The following is a 27,796-nucleotide window of genomic DNA, read 5'->3' as shown; positions in this document are numbered from 1 at the left end:
CTTGGCCGGTAGTCCGAGTCTGGCAGTGTGCCGCGGGTTCGACTCCCGATCCCGACGGCCTTTACTGCATGTCACCCACCCCCCCCCATCTCTGTCCCCCATTTCCTGTCAGCCTACTGTCTGTCCCTCTATAAAAAATATAAAATAAAAGGCGAACTCCACAGAAAAACAAATCTTGTAAATTCTAAAGTTAGATTATTGTTACAAATCTGCATTACTCAATTTACAAGAAGTCTACACAATTACATAATGCATAAAAATGATATTTTGATCAATATATATTTTGCCTGTGGTATATACCGTATCAATACAGGATGGAATTGTGGACGAAATCTTATCCATCATCAAATGGTGGTCTGTGTGGCTCAAATGCCTTGGTGTGAAAAAGGTTGAAAACCACTTATTTACACACACACACACACACACACACACACACACACACCCACCTGTGGTGGTGTCGGCGTATTCGTGGGTGCTGTGGTGTTTCTGATGGACCCATTCTCCGTTGCACTTGAAGAAGATCTGGAGGGCGGGCCGGGCCTGGCAGCGCAGGCTGATTGGGTTGCTCTTAACGATGTAGGCGTCGCTGGGCTCCAGCAGGAAGTGAGGTAACGTCCCGGACTGACCAATGGCGTGCTGCGTCGCGCCCCCTCCTCGGGAACCTGGAGACAGACACACACACACACACACTCTGTTGATTCTGTACAATAATTAGATTTTTAATTTGATTATTAACTCCTTTATTGCACGCTAATTGTAGCATTAACCACAGCTCCGGGTGCCATCACTTTTCTTCACTCTAACTACACTGTGTTTGCCCGCCCATCCCCCCCCCCCCCCCCCCCCCCCCCCCCCCATACAAACGCACAGGGCAGGGGAAACAAACACAGTTTTAGAACACAAACCAGCCCCTCACCTCTCGTCAGAAGCTTTAACATGGCGCTAGCATCGCGGGAAAAAGGATCAAATTAAATCCGGATGGCAGAAAATCCACCAAAGGACAAGAGTTATGAGAATTGAAAAAGTTTGAAAATCCACCTCTCTCAACTGAAGATATATATAATAATAATAATAATAATAATAATAATAATAAAAAACTTTATTTGTATAGCACTTTTCATACATAAATGCAGCTCAAAGTGCTTCACAGGGCAGGACACAAAAATAAAATACAATAAAACACAAGTAGTTAAAATGATAGAACAATAGCAGAGAACAAAACCGAATATAAGAACATAAAATAAATAAAAACACATAAAAAAATAAAAATAAAAATAAAACCCAACTAAAAGCAAGGGTGAAGAATGTCTACAGAGGGTGCGTGTCTGAGCTCGAATGGAAGTTTATTCCAGGCTGTTGGGCCATAGAAGCAAAAAGCAGCCTCACCATACTTTTTTGTGCACATTATTTTAGGCACTTCAAGTAGGCCAGCATTGGAGGACCTAAGGGGGCGGCTAGGGACATATCTAGGTAGGCAGTCACGGAGGTACGGAGGTGCGAGACCATTGAGAGCTTTATAGACAAGTAACAGAATTTTAAAGTCAATCCTAAAAACAACCGGAAGCCAGTGCAGTGATGCCAAAACTGGAGTAATATGTTCTCTCATCTTAGTTCTAGTTAAAACTCTAGCTGCTGCATTTTGGACAAGTTGTAATCTGTCAGTCGTTTTCTTAGGGAGTCCTGAAAAGAGTTGCAGTAGTCCAGCCGAGAAAAAACAAAGGCGTGGATTAGCGTTTTTGCATCGTCCAAGGACAAATAGGCTCTGATTCGTGCAATATTTCTAAGGTGAAAAAAGGCAATCTTGGTAACATGATTAATGTGTGAATTAAAATTAAATTCAGAATCAATAATAACCCCCAGGTTCTTTACTGTACTGTTACTTTCTACAGTCAGGTTGCCAAGTCTGCTAATTATTGATTATTTTTGCTTGCTAGAACCGATTATGAGAACTTCTGTCTTATCCTCATTTAGCTTGAGAAAGTTCTCACTCATCCAACATTTGATGCTAGACAGACAGGTCAACAGCGGGTCTAAAGCACAGGGATCGTCTGGGGCCACAGAAAGATATAGTTGGGTATCATCAGCATAGAAATGAAAATTGACTCCGTGATTGGTAATGAGTTCACCCAATGGCAGAATGTACAAGGAGAACAGCAGAGGACCAAGAATCGAGCCTTGTGGGACACCAGAACTGATGTTGTGTTTGTCTGAGTCAAACTCGGCTAGATTGACAAAGTAACTTCTGTTTGAAAGGTAGGAGGAGAACCAGGACAGGGCCGTACCAGACAGACCTATCCAGTGCTCCAGACGCTGTATTAAAATGGAATGATCAATCGTGTCAAATGCAGCCGTTAAATCTAGAAGTAAGAGAACGGATACATGTTTCTTGTCAGCAGACACCCTAAGATCATTCATTACTTTTACAAGTGCTGTTTCTGTGCTGTGACTTTTCCTAAAGCCAGATTGGAATTTGTTGTGCACATTATTGTTCTGTAGAAATACATCCAATTGATGAGAGATGCATTTTTCTAAAACCTTGCCCAGAAAGGGTAGATTTGAAATGGGTCGATAGTTACCCAAAACAGAGGGATCCAGATTATGTTTCTTTAGTAGGGGCCTAACTACGGCCGTCTTCAGTGAGTCTGGGAAGACGCCTGACTGTAGAGAGCTGTTTACAATTTTTAGGATATCTCCAATCACACTGTCTAAGACCTCTTTGAGAAAGGTGGTGGGAATTGTATCCAATGAACAGGAGGAAGATGTCATCTGTGATATGGTTTTGCGGAGTTCGTCTTCATCAATTGCGCAAAACGATAATAGGCTCCCCCTGGAGAGATCTATCCTGGGACCGTTAGCTGCTGTTTGAAGGTTTGCACTAGCAACAGCACCATTCAAAATATCAGCTCTAATGTTAAAGATTTTGTTATCAAAAAAGCATGCAAACTCATTACACTTAGCTTTAGAGGCCGGGAATGACTGCTTGTAGGACTGGGGGGGGGGGTTAAAAGTCGATCAATGGTAGAGAATATATATATACATGAATATATGCCTTCCCATAGTTGGAACGGTGGGGCGTTGCCATGGGAACCGGTCCGGACCAATGTTAGGCATCAACCATTATATAGACAGAGCCCACGTTGGGGTATGTATATATACGGACTTGGTATATGACGCTAAATAAGACACTTTTTTACTTCCAGCTATAGAAGCAGACTGTATCAAATATGAGTGACTGGCTATCAAAAACGATACAGAGACACCTCGCCAACAATAGAGACAGTTTGTTTATTTTTGGACGACAAGTGCTTATATGAGACGATTCTTTTTAAGATGACCCGACGTTATTCTCCATAGAAAAAATTACTTGCACAAACCATGAAGGCGATGAGCGAGCAAGTGACGTCAGGACTTCGGTATAGTATAGTCTATATAGACAATAACTTTCTTGTATCATGAATATATCAAATAAATCAAATCAAATAATTGATGTGATTAACCACATGAACACCAGTTGGTTCCCAATGGGAAATGTAATTGTTTATAGGATCAATATAAATAACTGAATATATGATAACCCTTCCACAGTAGTAGGCAGCTTATTTTCCTATATAATGCCTCATTTGCATATAAAAAAATGTGTGATAGAATAAATCATTGTCTTCGTGTATAAGTAATTAACTGGGGAAGTCTCACGGTAATAACAATCTAACATAGGTGTGGTTTTGCTCCACTCAATTCATAATTAACGTTCCAATGTTGGAGCTCTGGCTCATGAAATGACTAAAGAACCAAAAATAAGTGAAAACCGGTTCCCATTGGGAACCAAGTTGTGGAAAAAGGGGTCACAGTGTACCGAGCCATCAACCCAGATCTATCTGTTCACCCACTTTATACCAGCACCAGCAGTACACCTTAACCCATTTTAGGCAGGAAACCCCTTTTGGTGTTAGCATTATGCTATGCTTTAGCTATTGAAAAATAGCAGATCTACAAGCTCATAGCGCGCCACCGAGTGGCGCGCTACGAGCTTGGTCTGCTATTTTTTTGAAAAATCGTGAAAATGTGCCTCAAATTTGGAATATATTTTTTCAGAACGAATTTATTTTAACTCAAATCTTTGCTTCTGGGGAGGGTCCCTGGAACAACATATTTTCAGATGGGCGTCTCGGAGGCCAATTACAGATCATTTGTGGGGTCCTTGACATGAAATATTGAGTGATATAGGCCTAGAAACATAACATAGGTATTTCAGAAAACTGTCAGGATTTAGAAGAATTATTTTTCAGGCCTAAATGGGTTAAACATTGAGGACTATTTGGAGGATGACCTTTACACGGTTTTGGGTTGTCCGCTCATGGACTGCGTGTGGAAAAGGGACGATGGAACCGCATATACCACCTGAACAGCTACAAAACCAACCAGCACGTAACGGTGTGTCCTCTAACCTCACACAAGATATCACAGTGAAATATGGATGGACACGAGGGTATTGATTTGAGCTCCCTCTCTGTGGGCACTAACAGAGAGAGACGTTGCGTATATGCTACATGCCTGCCTGTCACTTGTGGAGCAATAGTAAGCTCCTGTTGTAAGGGGGTTTTGTGTGGTGTATTTGTATGTTTTAATGTATTGTACCTTTTAAAGTTTTTGATTCATGGGTTTTTATACATTTGTGTCAATAAAGTAACTAACTAACTATCCGGAGCAGACAAAGAGTGTTGGTAACGAGGGAATAGAAAAGGAAGGGGGGGCTAGTATGGACTCCTGGGGGACTCCAGTATAAACGACGGAGGGTTTATGTGGTTAACCCATTCTGACCCGAGATCAGATTCTAAAAATGTCTTCTACATCCTGACAGTTTTCTGAAAAAGCTATGTTTCTATATGTCAGTCGTTCTTCGAATTTTCGAAAATAGCAGACCTACAAGCTTGTAGCGCGCCACTCGGTGGCGCGCTACGAGCTTGTAGATCTGCTATTTTTCAAAAGCTAAAGCATAACATGATGCCAACACCAAAAGGGGTTCCCGCGCCCAAAATGGTTTAAGAGGGTGTGTAACGATAAACATGTGTTGCTATTCCTGAAACGCAGCCTGCTGTGTAATTATAATCACAGCGTAACTAACCTGCCTGTGACCCGTAACCGTTGTTAATGTAGATGAGCAGGGTTTTAATCAGCTGCCACTCCCACCCGCGAGGCAATTACATACACACACACATGCCGTCATGCCCATTATAGAACGCAGAGTTCCCCAGGATCCCACTGGATAGGACGATCCAGTGTTCATTTCGTCGACTAAAAACGAAGACGTAAAAGTGTTTGTAAAGACGTTTTTTGCTGAACTTTTCTATTTCTGGGTGTACAGACATTGATATTATGATCTTATTGTGAAACATACCTTTTGAAGTCGTTTTCCTGTTATTTTTGTGTGTTGAGCCAAATACTTTTTATTTTGAAAGGAGTTTTGTATGATTTTACCTGCGCGACCCAGAGAGGAAGTGTGACGTCATAACGTGCGCGACGCAAAAGGTATTACATAATCCGAGAGAAACGTGTGGTTGTGCTGCTCGCCACAAAGCATACCGCGCGTTTTATGACTTGTCTTTTTAGACATTCTGTATAGTTTTAGCCACCCCCCGAAGAGGCATAAGGTTAGTAACCACGGACTGTTTGCGCTATGTAGAATATTAACACGTTTTTGGGGGGGGTTTTGGGAGAAAAGATTGGTACAAATGTATGGCTTGTGTTGTTTACATCCTGTTCCAACTATGGTTATAGTAGATTGAAGGGCGTTAAGAAACGTATTTCTACAACAAAGTACATGGTGTTAAGTGTGGATAATGTACTAAACTACAACTAAGCCAGAGTTTAATTTGCTGCTTTTGTGTTGTGTTTGCAAAGGAATTGGTGATTGTTTGGACTATATTTCATACATTATGGATACTAGTATTTCATGTCATTTACATTTAAAAATGATTTAAAAGAGGCCATTTCATTAATTTAGTTGAGTTAAAAACAGCTGTTAAAAAGGAAAAACGAGTTCATTATAATAAGTGCATGGTGATGTTAAAGTCAATTAATTGTAATGTATTTACAGGAATTCTAATTTCTGAATGATGCTCAAAACCATTTAAAAGGGAATTGTACTGTTTTGTGTAATGCTATAGTTACATTTGGAGCTAATGTGAGCTACGGCAATTTTTATGTGTAATACTAACAGAGTATTTTGTTTTGTGTTCTTTATTTTCTTGTCAGTTCTTACGTTGGTTTATGGACTTAATAAATTCACTACCATCAGTTCAAGTCTTGACCTTCTTTCGGCGGGGACCGCTACAGTGTTCGTCAACTACATTTTTTCACTGACGAAAACTAAATGGAAACTAAATGAAAACTATAAGCTATGATGACTAAAACTGACAATTTTGTCAACAAATAAAAACTAGACTGAAAGGTTAGGAAGGGACTAGTGGACAAGAGATCCAGTATAAATAAAAAGACAAGTCATTTCACGCTTGGTTGCACGCTGGAAATAGCCGATCTACAAGCTCACAACGCGTCGCGCTGTGAGCTTGTAGATCGGCCATTTTCAGCAAGTGCAAAAACAGTCATTACGACGGCCTCAAGGCTAAATCAACTGTAGATTTAGTCTACTAAAATCTCATGATATTCAGTGAGTCGACTAAAACTAGACTAACACGGAGACATTCCGAGTGACTAAAATGTGACTAAATCTAAATGAAAACTATTCAAGAGACTATGACTAAAACTAAAATCAAAACTCGCTGCCAAAAACAACACCGATAGGATCCCACACAAAACTAGAAGGGGGGGAATTAAAAAACTTCAGTGCAAGGAATAAATACATTCACCATGTATCCGAAGGAAGTCTGATCCAATCACTTTTAGATTTCTCCAGTTTAATCCTGAGTTTAAGTTTTGTTGTGTTCAAGATCTGATTTTAGGGCATGTTTAAGCCTCCAGGAAAATCCGTGTTGAGGTTCTTAATAAACTGTTTTTCATTAAAACGTATTTGTCCTACTGTCCAGTTAGGATTGTGTTGAAGTCCAGCGCATTTTAGAGCTTCAATGCCGTGAGCCATGAAATGTTGCACAAATCTTGTGGTTGTCTTTTTTGCATTGTTAATATTGTATCTATGTTGTCCCAGCCGTGTACCTATTGTTTTACCCGTTTCTCCGACATATTGTGAACAACATTTTTCACATGTGATTAAATAAATGCAGTTGCTGGTTCTGGCTGTTATTTGTTGTTTAACACGCGTTTTGTAGTTCTATTTTTGACAAATTGTTTGGGTTTGAAGTATTCTGGTCCCTGGAAAGGAAAACTTTGAATCAATAGATCTAGTATGCAACATACATAATGTCACACTTCTGAACATGATTTCTAGTTTGACTAGGTCAAATGCACTTAAATCTTAAAACAACTAACAACTGAAGATGGACGATCTACAAGCTCACAACACGTCGCAGCGCGACGTGTTGTGAGCTTGTAGATCGTCTATCTTCAGCACAAAAGATGCTTCCATATAGAAGACATACAGTACTTTGCTAATACTGGTGGAAACAAGTGGTGAAGACTGAGAACTTTAATCCATGGGTATATAATATACTGCATATACGGCCGGACTTCATGGCAGCCATGGATCATGTGGACTAGTGGACAGTTGTTCCAGAAGTGCCCGAGGGGTGCAGGCTGAGAGGAGGATGATGCCAGCCAGGCCCTCCCTCCCTCCCTCCCTCTGCCCTGCAGCTTCCTCACTGATCTATAACCACCCATGGGCCTGCCAGGCCTGCCAGCCGGGCAGCAATAATGCATAGAGGCCTGCAGAAACATCTGTGCCCAGTGTGAGAGAGAGGAAAACAGCATGTCCACCTTGCCACAGGGCTGAGTTGATTGCTCTAGGCCTCTAGCGCATGTGATAGGCACACGCACGCACGCGCACACACACACGCATGCGTGCACACACATGCACACACGCGCACAGGCACGCACGCACGCACGCACGCACACCTTTAACAGTGCATTTTGGAAGCACACCAAAGAAAAAAAAGATGGGGGTCGGGTTTTTCCTCGAGAACAGCAAATATCATCTCCACATGAAACGTTTCTGAAAGAAAATGGACTTGTGCCGGGATCACTGTGGGTGGTCTCTCTGGTGCCGGTCCAATATTCAGTAGCTTTTAATGAAAAGGCAGAAATGAAGGCTGAAGGTAGGTATGTAACAATAACTGTGTTATGCAGCCATTTGAGAAAAGCCTTTGGGCTGCTGGTGATTTGGATCAGGGATGGGCATCACTTTGATGATGGAGAGAGGGCTACTGTGTTTCCACACTCCATCCAGAGGGCCACATTACTCATCGTAGCAAAAGCAGCAGATCTACAACAAGCTCAAAACACAGAGAAAGCTGTTGTTTAGTCATGCATACCAACTAAGCAACGGCGAGAAGAACAACTAGATTTAGTTGTTGCATATTTTGTCACTGTATAATATTGGTAAATACATGGAATTTGTTTCCCATCCTAACTACATCTGCATAGACTCCATATTTGGGCATGCCTGACAATTGTGACAAAGAACTCCATATATGGTCATAAAAGGGACACAGACATAATAACTGGGTGCGGCATGCTTTTCCAGCTTGCATCGTTTTAACCCATTTTGGGGCGGGAACTCCTTTTGCTGTTTAAGCATTATGTTATACTTTAGTTATTGAAAAATAGCAGATCTACGAGCTTGTAGGTCTGCTATTTTTGGAAAAATCATGAAAATGTGTCGCAAATTTGGAATATAATATATATATTTTTTAACTCAAATCTTTGCTTCTAGGGGGGTCACTGGAACAACATATTAGATGGGGGTCGGCGCCGGCGGTCAAATACATACAGTATGTTTGGGGTCCTTGATATGAAATATTGAGCACCACTGATATAGAATAGGTTTTTCAGAAAATTATTTTTAAGATTTTTTTTTGAGCAACGGGCACCGCTCTAGTATATAAAAAGAGTTCAGTTAAAAACATAGAAATATGTCCTCCAGGGTTTACAGAAGCATGAGGAATACCTTGCATCACTGCGTGTGATGTTAAGGCCAAAATCAATACATTCTTTGTCTATACGTCTATACATGAAGCTAAACATAAAAATCCCCAATACAGCATGAAAGGTGGGTATAGTACTAGTAGGTACAGTAGGTACATTACTGCTCACATGTCTGTTGCATGAGGCCATCTTGGGAGTTTCAGGAATATTCACAAAGCATCATTATAACACCTGGAGGTTTTCTTTTTTGCATAGAGATAACAACACCATACAAGTATAAAGTTGGCTGTATATAGTGGAGTGCAATGGATTTTAACCCATTTTGGCCCTGGGACATTCTACAAATGTCTTCTAAATCCTGACAGTTTTCTGAAAAACTCATGTTTGTGTATTTTCATGTCATGGACCCCCACAAATATGTAATATGTATTTGGCACTCGGTGCCGCGCTATGAACTTGTAGATCTGCTATTTTAACATTACATTGTCTGTACCCAATGTGAATAAAATACAACCATGATGTCGATGGTTCAGTGTTGATTTAGGCAGCATGAAACCATTTCGTTTTTAGTCATATTTTAGTCATCTGAAATGCTTTAGTGTCAAGTCTAGTTTTAGTCGACTAAATGTCATGCAATTTTTGTTTCTGTCGACAAAAACATTGCATTTCTGTGGGCCTTGATGCCGTCATAATGGCAGATTTTACGCTTGCTGAAAATAACCAATCTCCAAGCTCACAAGCTTGTGTGCTTGTAGATTGGCTATTTTCGGCATGCACCCAAGTGTAAAATGACTTGTCTTTTAGTTCCACTGGATCTCTTGTCCACTAGTCCCTTCCTAACATTTTAGTCTAGTTTTTATTTGTTGATAAAATTGTCAGTATATTTACTTAGTTTTACTCATCATAGCTTAGTTTTCATTTAGTTTCCACGTAGTTGTCGTCAGTGAATAAAAAGTAGTCGACGGACATTATTCGTCAACAAAATCAACAATGCGGTGGTTAGAGTGAAACTGCACATTCTCGCCCATCCCGTTAGTATATATGTGAGAGCTGGCGAGAACTTGTGGGAACTCATCATCATTTGTAAGTGCCATCCAACCGTTTCTCTAGTTTCTCTGGGAAATCAGGTTTAGAGTGAAACCGACACTCCCTGGTCAGTGAACATGATAAAAAGGTGTCATACTGTAGGTCTATAGGACATTATCTAACCAAGCTCTGCTAGGGTCAGTGCGCTCAGGGTTTGAACAGAAAAACAAGTACTTTTGTTGGAGGGAATCTTGGTTTTGGACAGGCCTGAAAAATGTATCAATTAATTAAGATGGTGGCAAAAATGTTTGTTGTGTTGATTTTCCTTGGAGCTGTGGTTTCTCAGCCCGTGCCAGATGGTAAGTTTATTGTCCTATATTGTGTCCTAACTTGTTGTCTTTGTCTAACTCTTTATAGTTATGTCCAAGTTACACATGCATGGGGTCATTATGTTGATGTTGATATTTGTATAGAATATTCAAACCTAACACCTAAATATAACACCTTAAAGTCAATGACTATCATCACTATCATCGAATTAGCATGATGTTAAAATGTAATTCTTCACTTTCAGACTCTGTTAAGCAGGCAGAGATGATACATTCAGATTTTGGGCATTGAAATAGACAACACCAAACATAATCTGTAACTAAAAACAAGCAATCTTGTTTTAGCCTTTTTAATTCACGTTTAGCCATTACGAAGTGCAGTGGAATGCAGTAATCTGAATTTGTTGAGAAATTAGATTTCAGTATAAATATTGTATACTAGCTGGGGATGTGTTTGTGCCTGGTGTAAATTGTCTGTCAGGTGGAAACCTGTTGGGTGGAAACCTGTCCAAAACTGTCACTTATAGCTGATGCATGAGACTTGTTTTCTGATGCAAGCTCGCAATGCATTTCCAATGGGAGTCACATGGTATGACACAACATTTGTGTTGTATAACAATTTACAATTTACAATTTAGGCATTTAGCAGACGCTCTTAATCCAGAGCGACTTACATTTAAGCAAGAACAAAAGCATGGGAATACATCACATAAAAGCATTTATCATGAAACATGCGTAAGCTAAGAAGGTAACAGTGGAATATCTATATGATGAAACTATACATACACTATACATAATAAACTATACATATTCACTACTATGCTATACATATGTACTATGGCGTGCTATGACTATATACAATACAATTATAGTGCTGTCTACATAACATGCTATAAGTCTGTGTCAAATGCTATCTAAGCCAACAGAAATGCTATCTAAGGGGTTAGGGTAAGTGCTATGGGCCATGATGGAGTCTGAAAAGGTGAGTTTTCAGGCTACAGATGTTGTATGAGGGGGAGGGGGGCAGTCGGAAAACAGCCGAAAGTCGTACAACAAAAATGTTGTGTCAAACCATGTGACTTCCATTGGAAATGCATTGGGAGCTTGCATCAGTAAACAAGTCTCATACATCTAGTATTCATCTATGTTGTATGCTAGATCGAAAGGTGTGAATCAGGCCTTAGGGATGCACATGTAGCAGATCTACAAGCTCAAAGCGCGCTGCTTAGCGCCGTGTTACAAGCTTGCAGATCTGCTACAAACACACACAAAGTTAGAATATGGAGAGCTTTATGACTGACAGCAACAAAATGTTAAGTAGGCTTAAAGATGGAGTGTCATATTTTTGTTTTGTATGTGTCTATGGAGTATTACTTTCACCCCAGGTGTGCTTTTAATAGGCTATTCAAATAAGCCTGTGTGTATTTTTGATTTCTTCCTGAAAGCCTTTGAGTCAAAAGGCCCAATCAATTAAATTATACCACAGCTGTGGGCGTGGCTTCAGTTCAGGTGGGTTGTGCTAAGGTGACAACCAGGTATACTTAATGAAGTGGTGGGTGTGGCCACAAAACATAATTTTAAAGTGTACAACACTTTAAATTGTACAACACTTTATGTACACTTTAAAAAAGAAAAAAATATCTTCCTCATAGTATAATCATAATAATTGTATGTGTTTTAAGGGCCTTGCAAATGGGGAGCGAGGAACACAGGCGTTGGTGCCTGGATCAACGACAGGTCTGCTCAAGAGAGGCGCAAGCGTAAAAAAAAAAAGCTAAACCGAATCAAAGGGTCTGGTGAGTGCGTCGGGCGTGTGCACGAAACGAGCACGTGCGCGACAAATTCACGAGACCGTGCTCACGTAAATATGCTTGCGTTGTCGCACCGCCGCGACTTCTCCGAGAAAAAACGCAGGTCTCATTGAAAGTGAACTATAGGCACGTTTTATGGCTCCCCGTTTGCGAGGCCCTTTAGGGTTAGTGGTATGAGATGTTAATTCCAGATAGATAGTCTAATCCTCATTGTGGTTTTCAGTGTGCGTCCTCGTTCCTGATCCTGGACCTGGCATGGCCTGGCATCCTGGCATGGCATACTTCCCGATGTTCTACTACGATGCAGAGGAAGAACAATGCAAGCCGTTCTACTACGGTGGTTGTGGCGGCAACGACAACCGCTTCGATACGTTGGCCGAATGCAACAAAGCGTGTACTGATCGACACGACCCTATATACTAGTCATGTGATAGGTCTGCTTTAATCAATCATTATCAATCGTTTGCTTATTCTGTAACATTTTGTGTGAGTAAATAATGTCACGTCCAATCACATAATCCTTACTACGATGTAAAACCTGGTGTCAAAGCCGTCGCCTTTCTCCCCGAAGTCATGCATGTGGACAAAAGAAAACAATACTGGGTACCGATTATCTCTTGAGAAAACAGCTCATTGGGTACATCTTTGGAACCTGTGGATTTGTTCTACGGCTGACCTGTCGTGACGGCATCTGTCATTCATTATGAAAAAAAAGCTTCCTACATCACATGTCATTGTTATATATACAGTAGATCGAACAACATTTGAAAGAAAGAAACCTGTGCTGTACGGTGCCTCGTGTGGTTATATTCTTTCTAATACAGTGTCCGTTCATATGACCTCGACAGGCTCTCTGCGTTCTTTTCGTGTTGCGTCTCCTTTTTACTCTGGGTTTTTAAGTTTGAAATAGATTTACTAACTTGGGAGTTATATTGAACATTAAATCATTATAGGCTACATTATATTATATTAAGCTGTTTTATGTCACCTCACACCCATATTTGTTTAACCCATTTTGTGCGGGAACCCATTTTGGTGTTAGCATTACCTTATGCTTCAGCTATTTAAAAATAGCAGATCTACAAGCTCATAGCGCGCCACTGAGTGGCGCGCTACGAGCTTGTAGGTCTGCTATTTTTGAAAAATCAAAGAGCGACTGACATAGAAGACATTTTTAGAATCTGATCTCAGGTCAGAATGGGTTAAGAAGTCCAGGTGGTTAACATTATTACCACCAGTTGTCTTACTTTTCATTCAGCATGACCGGACTGTACTCATTGGCAGGAAAATGGTAAATGGTGCATTTATATAGCAGCCTTTATCCAAGGCGCTTTACATAGATTGTGCATTACATTCACCCATTCACACACACACATTCATACACCGATGGCGGCGGAAACCATGCAAGGCACCAACCAGCACATCAGGAGCAATTAGTGGTTCAGTGTCTTGCTCAAGGACACTTCTACACCAACTCTGGGGGAGCCCACAGGGTTCGAACTGGCAACCTCGTGGTTATACTGTACCATCCAGCCACTCTACCCACTGATCCACCGCCGCCGGGTGGAATTAAGACTCTCTCAGCCAGTCACACAGTTTGCAAATATCAATTTGGGCTACTTTTACCGGAATATATATATATTCTTTTAACTCAAATCTTTGCTTCTAGGGGGGTCACTGGAACAACATATTACATGGGGGTCGGCGGTCAAATACATATAATGTTTGGGGTTCTTGATATGAAATATTGAGCACCACTGATATAGAATAGGTTTTTCAGAAAACGGGCACCGCTCTAGTATATAAAAAGAGTTCAGTTAAAAACATAGAAATATGTCCTCAAGGGTTTACAGAAGCATGAGGAATACCTTGCATCACTGCGTGTGATGTTAAGGCCAAAATCAATACATTCTTTGTCTATACGTCTATACATAAAGCTAAATATAAAAATCCCCAATACAGCATGAAAGGTGGGTATAGTACTAGTAGGTACAGTAGGTACATTACTGCTCACATGTCTGTTGCATGAGGCCATCTTGGGAGTTTCAGGAATATTCACAAAGCATCATTATAACACCTGGAGGTTTTCTTTTTTTGCATAGAGATAACAGCACCACACAAGTATAAAGTTGGCTGTATATAGTGGAGTGCAATGGATTTTAACCCATTTTGGCCCTGGGACATTCTACAAATGTCTTCTAAATCCTGACAGTTTTCTGAAAAACTCATGTTTCTGTGTATTTTCATGTCATGGACCCCCAGAAATATGTAATATATATTTGGCACTCGTTGCCGCGCTATGAACTTTTAGTTACAATTAATTTTTTTGTCATATTTTAGTCATCTGAAATGCTTTAGTGGCAAGTCTAGTTTTAGTCGACTAAATGTCATGCAATTTTTGTTTCTGTCGACAAAAACATTGCATTTCTGTGGGCCTTGATGCCGTCATAGTGGCAGATTTTACGCTTGCTGAAAATAACCAATCTCCAAGCTCACAATGCGTTGCGCTGCGACGCGTTGTGTGCTTGTAGATTGGCTATTTTCGGCATGCACCCAAGTGTAAAATGACTTGTCTTTTAGTTCCACTGGATCTCTTGTCCACTAGTCCCTTCCTAACATTTTAGTCTAGTTTGTATTTGTTGACAAAATTGTCAGTATTATTAGTCTTATTGTTTTAGTTGCGAACGCAGTGATTGCGAACGCACTGAGCCACTTACTATGACAGCAAGGGCTGAATGTCTGTGTGTCCCGCTGTTACACCACCCGCCCGCCACCAGAGGGCGCAGCTGTAGCACACACACACACACACACACACACACACAGGGCGCAGCTGTAGCACACACACACACACACACACACACACACACACACACACACAACCACACACACACAAGCTGCGTTCGCTTCCCGCGTTTGCGCGTCTTACTTGTCATAATAGCTTAGTTTTCATTTAGTTTCCATGTAGTTTTCGTCAGTGAATAAAAAGTAGTCGACGAACATTATTCGTCATAGTTTTTAGTCAACAAACTAAACACTGCGGTGGTTTCTCGCCCATCCCGTTATTATGCGAGAGCTGGCGAGAACTTGTGGGGACTCATCATTTTTCGACCGCGGTCGAGATCATGGATTTCACAATGCCATGCCAGACTTCCCGGTCCTTCATTACCATCCCCAGTTCCTGCTTACTGATGCATGTGTTCCTATAGCGATGACATCAGGTTACGACAGTTTTCTACCTCTGGTCTGCTTTGAGGCAGGACTCCAGAGGAGAAGGGAAGATATAACCTCATTGTCAGCTCTGTCTGTAGCAGTGGTCGGCAAACTGTGTTCTTCTGGATCGGACTAGTGAAGAAACACGGGGGAAGGTAGCCGTATATTAGATCAGTCGATGGGTGGCTCTTCCAAGACAGATTTTGCGCTCTCATTAGAAGGCGGGTGTAAGTGCCATCCAACCGTTTCTCTTGTTTCTCTGTGAAATCAGGTTTAGAGTGAAACCGACACTCCCTGGTCAGTGAACATGATAAAAAGGTGTCATACTGTAGGTCTATAGGACATTATCTAACCAAGCTCTGCTAGGGTCAGTGTGCTCTGCTAGGGTCAGTGCGCTCAGGGTTTGAACAGAAAAACAAGTACTTTTGTTGGAGGGAATCTTGGTTCTGGACAGGCCTGAACAATTAATTAATTAATTAAGATGGTGGCAAAAATGTTTGTTGTGTTGATTTTCCTTGGAGCTGTGGTTTCTCAGCCCGTGCCAGAAGGTAAGTTTAAAGTCCTATATTGTGTCCTAACTTGTTGTCTTTGTCTAACTCTTTATAGTTATGTTCAAGTTACACATGCATGGGGTCATTATGTTGATGTTGATATTTGTATAGAATATTCACACCTAACACCTAAATATAACACCTTAAAGTCAATGACTATCATCACTATCATCGAATTATCATGATGTTAAAATGTAATTTTTCACTTTCAGACTCTGTTAAGCAGGCAGAGATGATACATTCAGATTTTGGGCATTGAAATAGACAACACCAAACATAATTTGTAACTAAAAACAAGCAATCTTTTAATTCACATTTAGCCATTACGAAGTGCAGTGGAATGCAGTAATCTGAATTTGTTGAGACATTAGATTTCAGTATAAATATTGTATACTAGCTGGGGATGTGTTTGTGCCTGGTGTAAATTGTCTGTCGGGTGGAAACCTGTTGGGTGGAAACCTGTCCAAAACTGTCACTTATAGCTGATGCATGAGACTTGTTTTCTGATGCAAGCTCGCAATGCATTTCCAATGGGAGTCACATGGTTTGACACAACATTTTTGTTGTATGGGGGGGAGGGGGGCAGTCGAAACACAGCCGAAAGTCGTACAACAAAAATGTTGTGTCAAACCATGTGACATTGGAAATGCATTGGGAGCTTGCATCAGTAAACAAGTCTCATACATCTAGTATTCATCTATGTTGTATGCTAGATCGAAAGGTGTGAGTCAGGCCTTAGGGATGCACATGTAACAGATCTACAAGCTCAAAGCGTGCTGCTTAGCGCTGCGTTACAAGCTTGCAGATCTGCTACAAAACACACACAAAGTTAGAATATGGAGAGCTTTATGACTGACAGCAACAAAATGTTAAGTAGGCTTAAAGATGGAGTGCCATATTTTTGTTTTGTATGTGTCTATGGAGTATTACTTTCACCCCAGGTGTGCTTTTAATAGGCCATTCAAATAAGTCAAAAGGCCCAATCAATTAAATTATACCACAGCTGTGGGCGTGGCTTCAGTTCAGGTATACTTAATGAAGTGGTGGGTGTGGCCACATACTTTTTTTTTTTTTACAGTGTACAACACTTTAAAATTGTAATATCTTCCTCATAGTATAATCATAATCATAATAATGTTATGTGTTTTAAGGGCCTTGCAAACGGGGAGCGAGGATCAATGACAGGTCTGCTCAAGAGAGGCGCAAGCGTAAAAAAAAAAGCCAAACCAAATCCAAGGTCTGGTGAGTGCGTCCGGTGTGTGCACGAAACGAGCACGTGTGCGACAAATTCACGAGACCGTGCTCACGTAAATACGCTTGCGTTGTCGCGCCGCCGCGACTTCTCTGAGCAAAAAAGCAGGTCTCATTGAAAGTGAACTATAGGCACGTTTTATGGCTCCCCGTTTTGCGAGGCCCTTTAGGGTTAGCCGTATGAGATGGTCATTCCAGATAGATACTCTAATCCTCATTGTGGTTTTCAGCGTGCGTTCACCATTCTGATCCTGGCTCCTGCAATGCAGCCATTCAGATATTCTACTACGATCCAGAGGAAGGACACTGCAAGCTGTTCGTCTACAGTGGTTGTGGCGGCAACAACAACCGCTTTGCTACGTTGGCCGAATGCAACGAAACATGTAATGTTATCGTATAGGCTACTAGTCATGTGATAGGTCTGCTTTAATCAATCATTATCAATCGTTTGCTTATTCTGGAACATTTTGTGTGAGTAAATAATGTCACGTCCAATCACATAATCCTTACTACGGTGTAAAAACTGGTGTCAAAGCTGTCGCCTTTATCCCAGAAGTCAGGCATGCATGTGGACAAAAGAAAACAATACTGGATGCCTGGAAGGAAGGTCACCCATTATCTCCTATGGATTTGTTCCACGGCTGACCTGTCGTGACGGCATCTGTCATTCATTATGAAAAAATATATAAATACAGTAGATCGTACAACATTATTTGAAAGAAAGAAACCTGTGCTGTACGGTGCCTCGTGTGATTATAATCTTTCTAATACAGTGTCCGTTCATTTTACCTTGACTGGCTCTCTGCATTCTTTTCGTGTTGCGTCTCCTTTTTACTCTGGGTTTTTTAATTTGAAATAGATTTATTAACTTGGGAGTTATATTGAACGTTAAATCATTATAGATTATATTATATTAAGCTGTTTTATGTCACCTCACACCCATATTTTTTTAAGAAGTGCAGGTGGTTAACATTAATACCACCAGTTGTCTTACTTTTCATTCAGCCTGACTGGACTGTACTCATTGGCAGGAAAATGTCAAATGGTGCATTTATATAGCAGCCTTTATCCAAGGCGCTTTACATAGATTGTGCATTACATTCACCCATTCATTCACCCATTCATTCACACATTTATACACCGATGGCGGCGGAAACCATGCAAGGCACCAACCAGCACATCAGGAGCAATTAGGGGTTCAGAGTCTTGCTCAAGGACACTTCTACACTAACTCTGCGGGAGCCCACAGGGTTCGAACTGGCAACCTTGCGGTTACCATCCAGCCACTCTACCCCCTGAGCCACCTCCGCCGTGTGGAGTTAAGACTCTCTCAGCCGGTCACACAGTTTGCAAATATATCCTTTGGGCTACTTTTACCAATTATACTAGATATGCATTTTAATTTAGTCAGCCGTATATAGCCTATATATGCAGATATATAATTATGCACACCATGTAGCTGGGAAAAGAACCGTTGGCAGCAGGAGCACCTGCTCTCAGGCGCCATGCAGAGCCGTCTAGTTAAATTGGATCAACATTTACCAAACAGATTGGTAAATAAGTTCTGGATTAAAGCCCATGTGCATACTCTACAAAGTGTACATTACATGATAATTATGTAAGCGTGCACAGTGAGGGGGGGGGGGGGGTTCTGCATAGTATAGACGTTCAGAGATGAAGTTAGTGTGGTCCACGCAGCAGATGGAGGTCCGTACTGTATACAGGTGTGTGTGTCTATTACATCCTGACAGTTTCATTATTAACCCATTCTGACCTGAGATCAGATTCTAAAAATGTCTTCGATTTTTAGAAAATAGCAGACCTACAAGCTCGTAGTGCGCCACTCGGTGGCGCGCTATGAGCTTGTAGATCTGCTATTTTTCAATAGCAAAGCACGACATGATGCTAACACCAAAATGGGTTCCCGCCCAAAATGGGTTAAGAGAATCCTGGAGTAGACGTTTTCTTAACGAATTATGATGTCATCATCATATACCCAGCTAACAGCTAAGTGAACGGGAAGCTAATTATTAATGCTAGTAGAGTGAAGCGTACGGTGGCCGAGAGTCCGACTGAAAAATAAAAAAAGGGAAAAATAATTCTGAATATTCTTCTCTCGCCTGGTATCACGTCGTATGGAGTTGTCGGTTCGATTCCCTATGACGTTTTCCAGACGTCCCCCACCCCAGAAGCAAAGATTTGACTTAAAAACTTCCGCTGTGAACTAATATAATATATCCAAAGATTTGCACGATTAAAACAAAAAATAGCAGATATACAAGCTCGTAGCGCGGCACGAGCTTGTAGATCTGCTATCTTTCAATAGCTAAAGTATGACATAATCCTTAACCCATTCTGAACGGGAACACATTTTGGTGTTAGCATCATGTTATGCTTTAGCTATTGAAAAATAGCAGATCTACAAGCTCATAGCGTGTGTCTGTTATTCCGAGCTAATCTCACAAACCACTGGGCCTGTTATTTTTTGTTTGTTAATCCTACAAAAGACCACTTTGGTGTAGGTTTGGGTTGTGCCTTACTGCATCGGCAGTTACTTGGTATATGGGCACTGATGACGCGGAGGAGGGAACACGCACACGTAGGGGTGGGTCCCGAACCTCGGGACCAATCCGGTACCGAACCGAACATGCTCGAGTACCGGGTACCCATTACAATAATTCAATTTCAGGTTCTCTCTATCGGTTCCTGGGTGACACCCTGCACGCACACACGCACATAAAACAGCTGATTATAATCAGATCATGCTACTCGGAGAGCCAGCAACAGAATGGACCGTGGTAATCGCTTCCTATTGTTGCGTTGTCACACGTCTAACCATTAGACGTGCGATAACAACAACACGGAACAATAGACTCTAACGACCCTCGGCCATTGAAATGTTAATGCTTAGATGCATGCAGAAGACGCTACATTTCGCTCCCTCCAGAAAGACTGGAGCGCACAGAGCGCATATGCATGTAGACACATACATGTTCCGACCCAAACATTGAAGAGCTAAAGTAAACGTGACGCTGTTGTGATTAAACATAATGTGCCACGAAAAATAGCTGTCCAAAATAGCTGTCCATAGATGTCCAAACATGATCGCCTCGTTCGGCCAACAAAATATATCTCCCTCCCTCCACAGAAGCACAGTGATGCCTGATTTATTCTTCGTCGTACACGTGTTATGCTTGCATGCTGAAAATGGCTGATCGACAAGCTCACAACGCGTTGCGGACGCAACACGTTGTGAGCTTGTCGATCAGCTATTTTTAGCACGTGGAAATATGCAGGCTGTGAGAACTGAGACCCTTCACAATAAAAGCATGCAGCTTTCACAAGATGGCCCATAATAAAGACAAGGAAAAGGATTAAGAATTAGGTGGCATTTCACATTGCATATGAGCTATTCTTTTCTCCAAAATGTATTTAAAATATATATATATATATAATTAAGGAATTAATTTGGATAATGGTAATGGAGATATTGTAAAAGTTGTCACTTTATTACATATACACTGTATGTATATATATATATATATATATATATATATATATATATATACATACATTACCTGACATTGAGCTTTTTTGTTAAACATTTGACCTCTTTTATATCATTTTGGAACCGAAATAGGGAACCGTTAAGAACCGGAATCGATAAGCAGAACCGGAATCGGTACCGGACTCGAAAACATCCTAACGATACCCATCCCTACGCACACGTCCCCCCCCCCCCTACTCTAAGTGTGAGATGGAGGATGAGTGATTCAAGCAGCCACACCCAGCTCTGAGTCCAGTTCTAGTTTGACTCAGGCCAGGTGCTTAAATCACTTCCATCTCACACTAAGAAACAAAAAACATGATTTTCAATGCAAAGAAACTGCAGGTTTTGGCTCATCAATAAAGCAATGTTAAAGAGCTGCCCTGCCCTGCCGCCCTGCCCCCCACCCCCACCCTGAGAGATGCAAGGGGAACATAATTCAGGGGTCATTTCTGCAAGTCATGCCGATGCAAAATGCTTCTTGAAATCCTGAGAAAGTACACAGTGGTTCGTTCTGCATTAACATAGCTTACAGGGTTTTTACAGCGTGGTCGTGCTCAGTCTTAACAGCTCCTCGCTGAATTACCTCTATTTCTCCATTTTATGTCACAACGATGCCATTCCAATGATGTAAGATGCAATATGGACAAAATGCTCATGGAAGCTTCATCAAGGTTTTCACAAATGTGTGTTTTCCAACACGAAAAGTAAGTAGCCTTGCCGAGCCATGAGGCCCATAGCAGGGCAGGAGCCTATCTCCTGTTTCTGTATAGCGTGAGGCAGCTTGATGTACAAGTACACCCCCTGGACATGACGCTAGTATGTCACAGGGACTTACCCCCAATCCAACCCTTGATGCTGAGTGTCAAGCAGGGAGGCACTGGGTCCCATTTTTACAGTCTTTGGTATGACCCGGCCGGGGGTTGAACCCCGACCTCCCAGCGGACATTCTAACCACAAGGCCACTGAGCTGGTTTCCAACAGGTAATATGGTTATAATGTAGATATGTGTTTATTGACTTCGCCTAGTTTGCTTCACAACCAACAAAGTCACTTAAAAAAAAAAACATTTAACAGACATCAAAAGCATGTTATGCCTGTTATGGGGTGTTGTTGTTATTCATATTAGCCCATCTAACAAACAACAACAACATTCATATTCAGAATTCGGCTCTTTTGGTGTCTTGAAAATCAAAACCTCCACGCAGACCGACGGCGGCATAGCAGACAAAAGAATATCATTATCCAACGCCTTTTCTTAGATCCACAGACAGGAGATAGGCACATAATTAAAGGTATTGTGTGGAGTATACACTATGGGACGCTGCAATCAGATTCACACACAGTGAAATCCACACCGACACAAAGGAAGGCTTTCACTGGGAACCTGACAGCTCACTCCAACACATAACGTATGTGAAACCCTGCGATTGTACTCCAGAATGACTGTAAAATAAACATTATGATTATGAAAACAATCATCTGTCTGTCTGTCTGTCTGTCTGTCTGTCTGTCTGTGTGTGTCCGACTGTGTGAAACAGCAACACCACAGAACACTTGCATCGTGATTCTATTATAAATTAATGTATGAATAAATTATTACTACGTACGTACATATTGTGTGTAGATGTTGGGCTTCATTCATGGCAGGGAGATGGTAAAAATATAATCCATTTGTCATTAACCCATTTAGACCAGAGGACGATTCTTAAAAAATGTCTTCTAAATCCTGACAGTTTTCTAAAAAAATCCATGTTTCTATGTCAGTGGTTTTCAAACTATTTCACGTCAAGGACCCCAAAAATGATATGTAATTGGTCGCAGAACCCCCATCTGAAAATATGTTGTTCCAGGGACCCCCCAGAAGCAAAGATTTGACTTTAAAAAGTTAGCTCTGAAAGAATATACTGTATAATATACTGTATGCGCCACCTTTTCACGATTTTTCCAAAAATAGCAGACCTACAAATTCATAGCATGGCACTCGGTGCCACGCTACGAGCTTGTAGATCTGCTATTTTTCAACAGCTAAAGTATATAACACGATGCTTCAAACACCAAAAGGGGTTCCTGTTCAGAATGGGTTAAAACAATGCCAGAGAAATACTGTAGAACCGGCCTCAATTTAATCGCTCCATTGATTAAAATCCTGGCAGATTAACATCATTATTCATTTTGTCACGGGGGAGATGTTATTTGCTTTATAGTCAAGGGAGTTGTTCTTTGGAGCTCATCTCCTCCCATCCGAGTTCAGAATAATGAAAACCACAATATTGTTCAGCAGTAAACATCACAGTGTGCTGGGTTTTCTAAAACAGTAAAAATTAATGTAAATGTATTTTTGTACCAAATGGTTCCATAGGACAGATAAAAGGACATACTCTGAGGCCCCGGTTCTGACTTGAATTACTGCCAGTCTACTAACCCTTTTCGACCTAGAGAACAGATTCTACAAATGCCTTCTAAATCCTAACCGCATTGTCTGAAAAACCAGTCATGTTTCGATGCCAGTCATTCTCAAAGATATTCATGCCAAGGACCCACAAAAACATATGTAATTGGCCGCCGACCCCAATCTGAAAACCTGTTGTTCGCTCTGAAAGAATATACTGTATATTCAAAGATTTGCGACTCATTTTCAAGATATTTAAAAAAATAGCAGATCTACAAGCTCGTAGCGCGGCACTCTGTGCCGCGCTATGAGCTTGTAGATCTGCTATTTTTCAATAGCTAAAGTATAACTTAATGTTAAAAACACCAAAAGGGGTTCCCGTCCAGAATGGGCTAAACACTGTCATTTCAAATTGAAACTCTGACACATATTGCCCTCAATGTGCAGAAAGAATAATTTGATTCTCAGGTATAAGATCATTGTGCAGTGAGGCAGTGAACACATTACCGCATTGCGTTATCCATCAGCGGATGGAACGAGAAAACTACTGAAAAGGTCTGTATAGACGATGATAACTATTAAATATCTACTATCTCTTGTATCTATGAATCCCCACGTACAATTTGACGTATTTGTAGGCTACTTTACTTCCAATTTCCAATGCTTTTACTTCTACTCCACTACATCTCAGAGGCAAATATTGTACTTTTACTACACTACGATTATTTGAAAACTTTAGTAACAAGTTATACTTTGTAGATTTAGATTATTATTACTTCAAAACATTCACTAATGTGGTCCTCGTGACCGATGCGTGTGTGTGTGTTGGTTCCCACCAGTTTGCTGGCTGGCAGTTCTCGATGTCTTTGGCAGTGTCCTGCTATAGTCTCATTCTCCTTGCTGATATTTTCTGTGCGTGTGTGTGTGCGTGCGTGTGCGTGTGTGTGCACACACAAAGCGTTAGGGGATCACAAGCGGTATTCGTCAGCAGACGTGCGTGCATGTGTATGCGTGTGTGTCTGTACATGAGTGCAGATTAATGTTATGCATCGTCCAAATACCAAGGATTACAGCTAATCCCAGACATCGACCCAACACACACACACACCACTGTGAGTAAAAAGAAAAGTCATTTGAATGAAATTAAAACTCACGCCTGCCTGGTTTTCTCATTAATTAAAAGGACGGGTGAGAAAGAAATGTTTAATTAAAAGGTTATATTTTGTGGGCATTTCAGCTGTATTTTATATACAGTGTTGCGACGTTGAAAGAGCAGACATTATGTGATGAGTTTAACACATGAAACGTGACCACCGACGAGCGACCTCAGGATTGACCTCAATCTAACTCCTCCATACATAAACATGACGGCACGGCTTCGTTCCGCACGCTTCATCACAACACATTAACCCATTCAGGGCGGGAAGGAACCACCTTTTGGTGTTTTAAGGATTATGTCATACTTTAGCTATTGAAAGATAGCAGATCTACAAGCTCGTGCCGCGCTACGAGCTTGTATATCTGCTATTTTTTGTTTTAATCGTGCAAATCTTTGGATATATTATATTAGTTCACAGCGGACGTTTTTAAGTAAAATCTTTGCTTCTGGGGTGGGGGTCCCTGGAACAACATAATTTTCAGATGGGGGTCGGCGGCCAATTACAGATAATTCTGGGGGTCCTTGACATGAAAAAAGGTTGAGCACCACTGACATAGAAACATGAGGTTTTTCAGAAAACTATCAGGATTTAGAAGACATCATTTTGTAGAGTCGTACCTCCGGTCTAAATGGCTTAAACCATTAAGACCGGAGGCTAGGAGAAATGCCTTCTAATCGAAATCGCTGGTGTCGAGGACTTTGGAAATTATTATATAAATTTGGCCACGGATCGCCCATCTGAAAATGTTCTGTGCCAGAAAAGACCCCCCAGGAGAAGAAAGACCAAATTAGTCAGGATTTTGTGATGCACTTCTAATTTCTAAACCCTAATACTGCTATATACGGTAATATTACGGTATATTGCTAAAATCTAAAATGACACAGATCATCCCCCTGTTTTTGAGTGATGCTAGCCACTCCTAGACATGTGTGTCCCTGTGTGTGTCTGTCTGTCCGAGTACGGAAATAGCGTTTGTTGACCACCAAGTGTCACTGTTGCGCAGCCTAACACATTTCACATTTCTGTATTTGAGTCCACATTTATAAAATACATTATCAAGGGCACAGATATTTTTCAGTTGTCCCACCCACTCGAAACACCATGTGTCTCAGTGTTTGAGTCCAAACATCATGTGTCTCAGTGTTTGAGTCCAAACATCATGTGTCTCAGTGTTTGAGTCCAAACATCATGTGTCTCAGTGTTTGAGTCCAAACATCATGTGTCTCAGTGTTTGAGTCCAAACATCATGTGTCTCAGTGCTTGAGTCCAAACATCATGTGTCTCAGTGTTTGAGTCCAAACATCATGAGTCTCAGTGTTTGAGTCCAAACATCATGTGTCTCAGTGCTTGAGTCCAAACATCATGAGTCTCAGTGCTTGAGACTTTGAGTCCAAACATCATGTGTCTCAGTGTTTGAGTCCAAACATCATGTGTCTCAGTGTTTGAGTCCAAACATCATGTGTCTCAGTGCTTGAGTCCAAACATCATGTGTCTCAGTGTTTGAGTCCAAACATCATGTGTCTCAGTGTTTGAGTCCAAACATCATGTGTCTCAGTGTTTGAGTCCAAACATCATGTGTCTCAGTGCTTGAGTCCAAACATCATGAGTCTCAGTGCTTGAGACTTTGAGTCCAAACATCATGTGTCTCAGTGTTTGAGTCCAAACATCATGTGTCTCAGTGTTTGAGTCCAAACATCATGTGTCTCAGTGTTTGAGTCCAAACATCATGTGTCTCAGTGCTTGAGTCCAAACATCATGTGTCTCAGTGTTTGAGTCCAAACATCATGTGTCTCAGTGTTTGAGTCCAAACATCATGTGTCTCAGTGCTTGAGTCCAAACATCATGAGTCTCAGGCTGCGTCCGAATTCATTCCCTATGCCCCATATAGTGCACTACTTTGGCGTTCCGCCATTTTGTTGTAGTGTCCGAATGTGTAGTGAGCATTTTTGCACCCTAACATAGTGGACTGAAGTATCCCACAATGCACCGGGAATTGTAGGGAGCATCCGATGGTCACTACAAAAACACAGCGAAGCAAATCTGCCCCATAATGCATTGCTCAAGCTCGCTCTTGAGCGCACATGCACGCGTTTGCGCACGTGCGCTGCTTCTGCATGCATGCGCTCATTGCGCTCCAACTCAGAAGAGGCAGAAGTTGAACCAGCGAAAGAACTCAACACAAATGTACTTTTTAAACTTTTGTTTTCCCTTCCCTGGCGGATCTCGAAGCTACAGATCTCGAGACAAATGATCTGTGCATTTATTTGAAATTGTTTTATTTTATTTATAATAAATTACTCATTTGCAATAGTATTACTGATCCATTGTATCACCCAGGCCCAGCGCATGACGTTAGGAGAGGAATCAGTTGCTTGCTGTAGAATATATTTGTGAGATTATTTATCACAAACGTAGGCTAAATAGTAAATACATGCATGTGAGACACATTGTGTCCGAACATATGTTTTATTAATATTCATAAATTCCTGCCAAAATATGCTATCTAACATTATTTAATTGAATTGCGATAAATACATTAAAACTTCATTATGTAGGCAGTCATTTATTGGACTGCTGTTTCTGTTAACACCAAACGTCCATATTATTATTGTGAGCAGAGCTTGTATATCGGCTACTTTTGGTAATTCTTTACCAAAAGTAGGCCTCACAACACGGACGTCGCATTGCTTATAGATCGGCTATTTTTCATAGGCCTATGTTATTGTAAAATAACCTTTTTATCATAGACATATAGGCCTAAATGCCTGCAAACATATTTTCATTAACCTATTTTTTCTTTATTCATTCATGAATTTAAAACTTTAAAAACATTGTCCTTGCAGGGAGGTGACAGCCTGCAGTCACTTATTTGATACAGTCTGTTCCTAGCGAAAATTCAGCAGCAGCGTTTTGACTGGTTTCTTGTAGTCAGTTGATCCTTCATAATGTTCATATCCAAATGAGTGAAACGGCCGGGATGATTTGTTTATTTTTCAAACAGTTCTTTATGAGGCGATCTGAAAAAACCTAATGGGGATTTCATGCAAATAAAAAGTACATGAACCCGCGGACCTACAGCGCCCTCTACCGATATTGACGTCAGAGTCGGTGCTCCCCATACAGGGAGTATTGTCCGAAATCATCACTATAGAGTCCACTAGAGTCTGGATCCCCGTATGGGGGGTAGGGAGTAGGGAACAACCCTAGCAATTCGGATGCAGCCTCAGTGTTTGAGTCCAAACATCATGTGTCTCAGTGCTTGAGTCCAAACATCATGAGTCTCAGTGTTTGAGTCCAAACATCATGAGTCTCAGTGTTTGAGACTTTGAGTCCAAACATCATGTGTCTCAGTGCTTGAGTCCAAACATCATGTGTCTCAGTGTTTGAGTCCAAACATCATGAGTCTCAGTGTTTGAGTCCAAACAAGCCCTAAATGTAAAGGATACAGGCAACATGCCCAACATC

At 41.1% G+C, this 27,796-nt stretch overlaps 1 protein-coding gene across 1 annotated transcript in view; it reads right to left on the bottom strand.

Moving 5' to 3' along the window:
• LOC310875967 (netrin receptor UNC5D-like) overlaps positions 1–27,796 on the bottom strand; it is a gene marked incomplete at both ends in the record, with an annotated part of 180,852 nt that overhangs the window by 41,374 nt on the left and 111,682 nt on the right. The window contains one exon of the mRNA XM_083789416.1: positions 447–662. Coding sequence (XP_083645542.1) covers positions 447–662 — 216 coding nt within the window. The remainder of the gene's footprint in view (positions 1–446; positions 663–27,796) is intronic.

This window comes from Protomyctophum parallelum (genome assembly GCF_964188405.1).
Source record: "Protomyctophum parallelum genome assembly, chromosome: 18".
In the NCBI taxonomy this organism is placed as follows: Eukaryota; Metazoa; Chordata; class Actinopteri; order Myctophiformes; family Myctophidae; genus Protomyctophum; species Protomyctophum parallelum.
The sequence above is the reverse complement of the archived record's forward strand: the minus strand, read 5'-3'. Positions and strand labels throughout refer to the sequence as shown.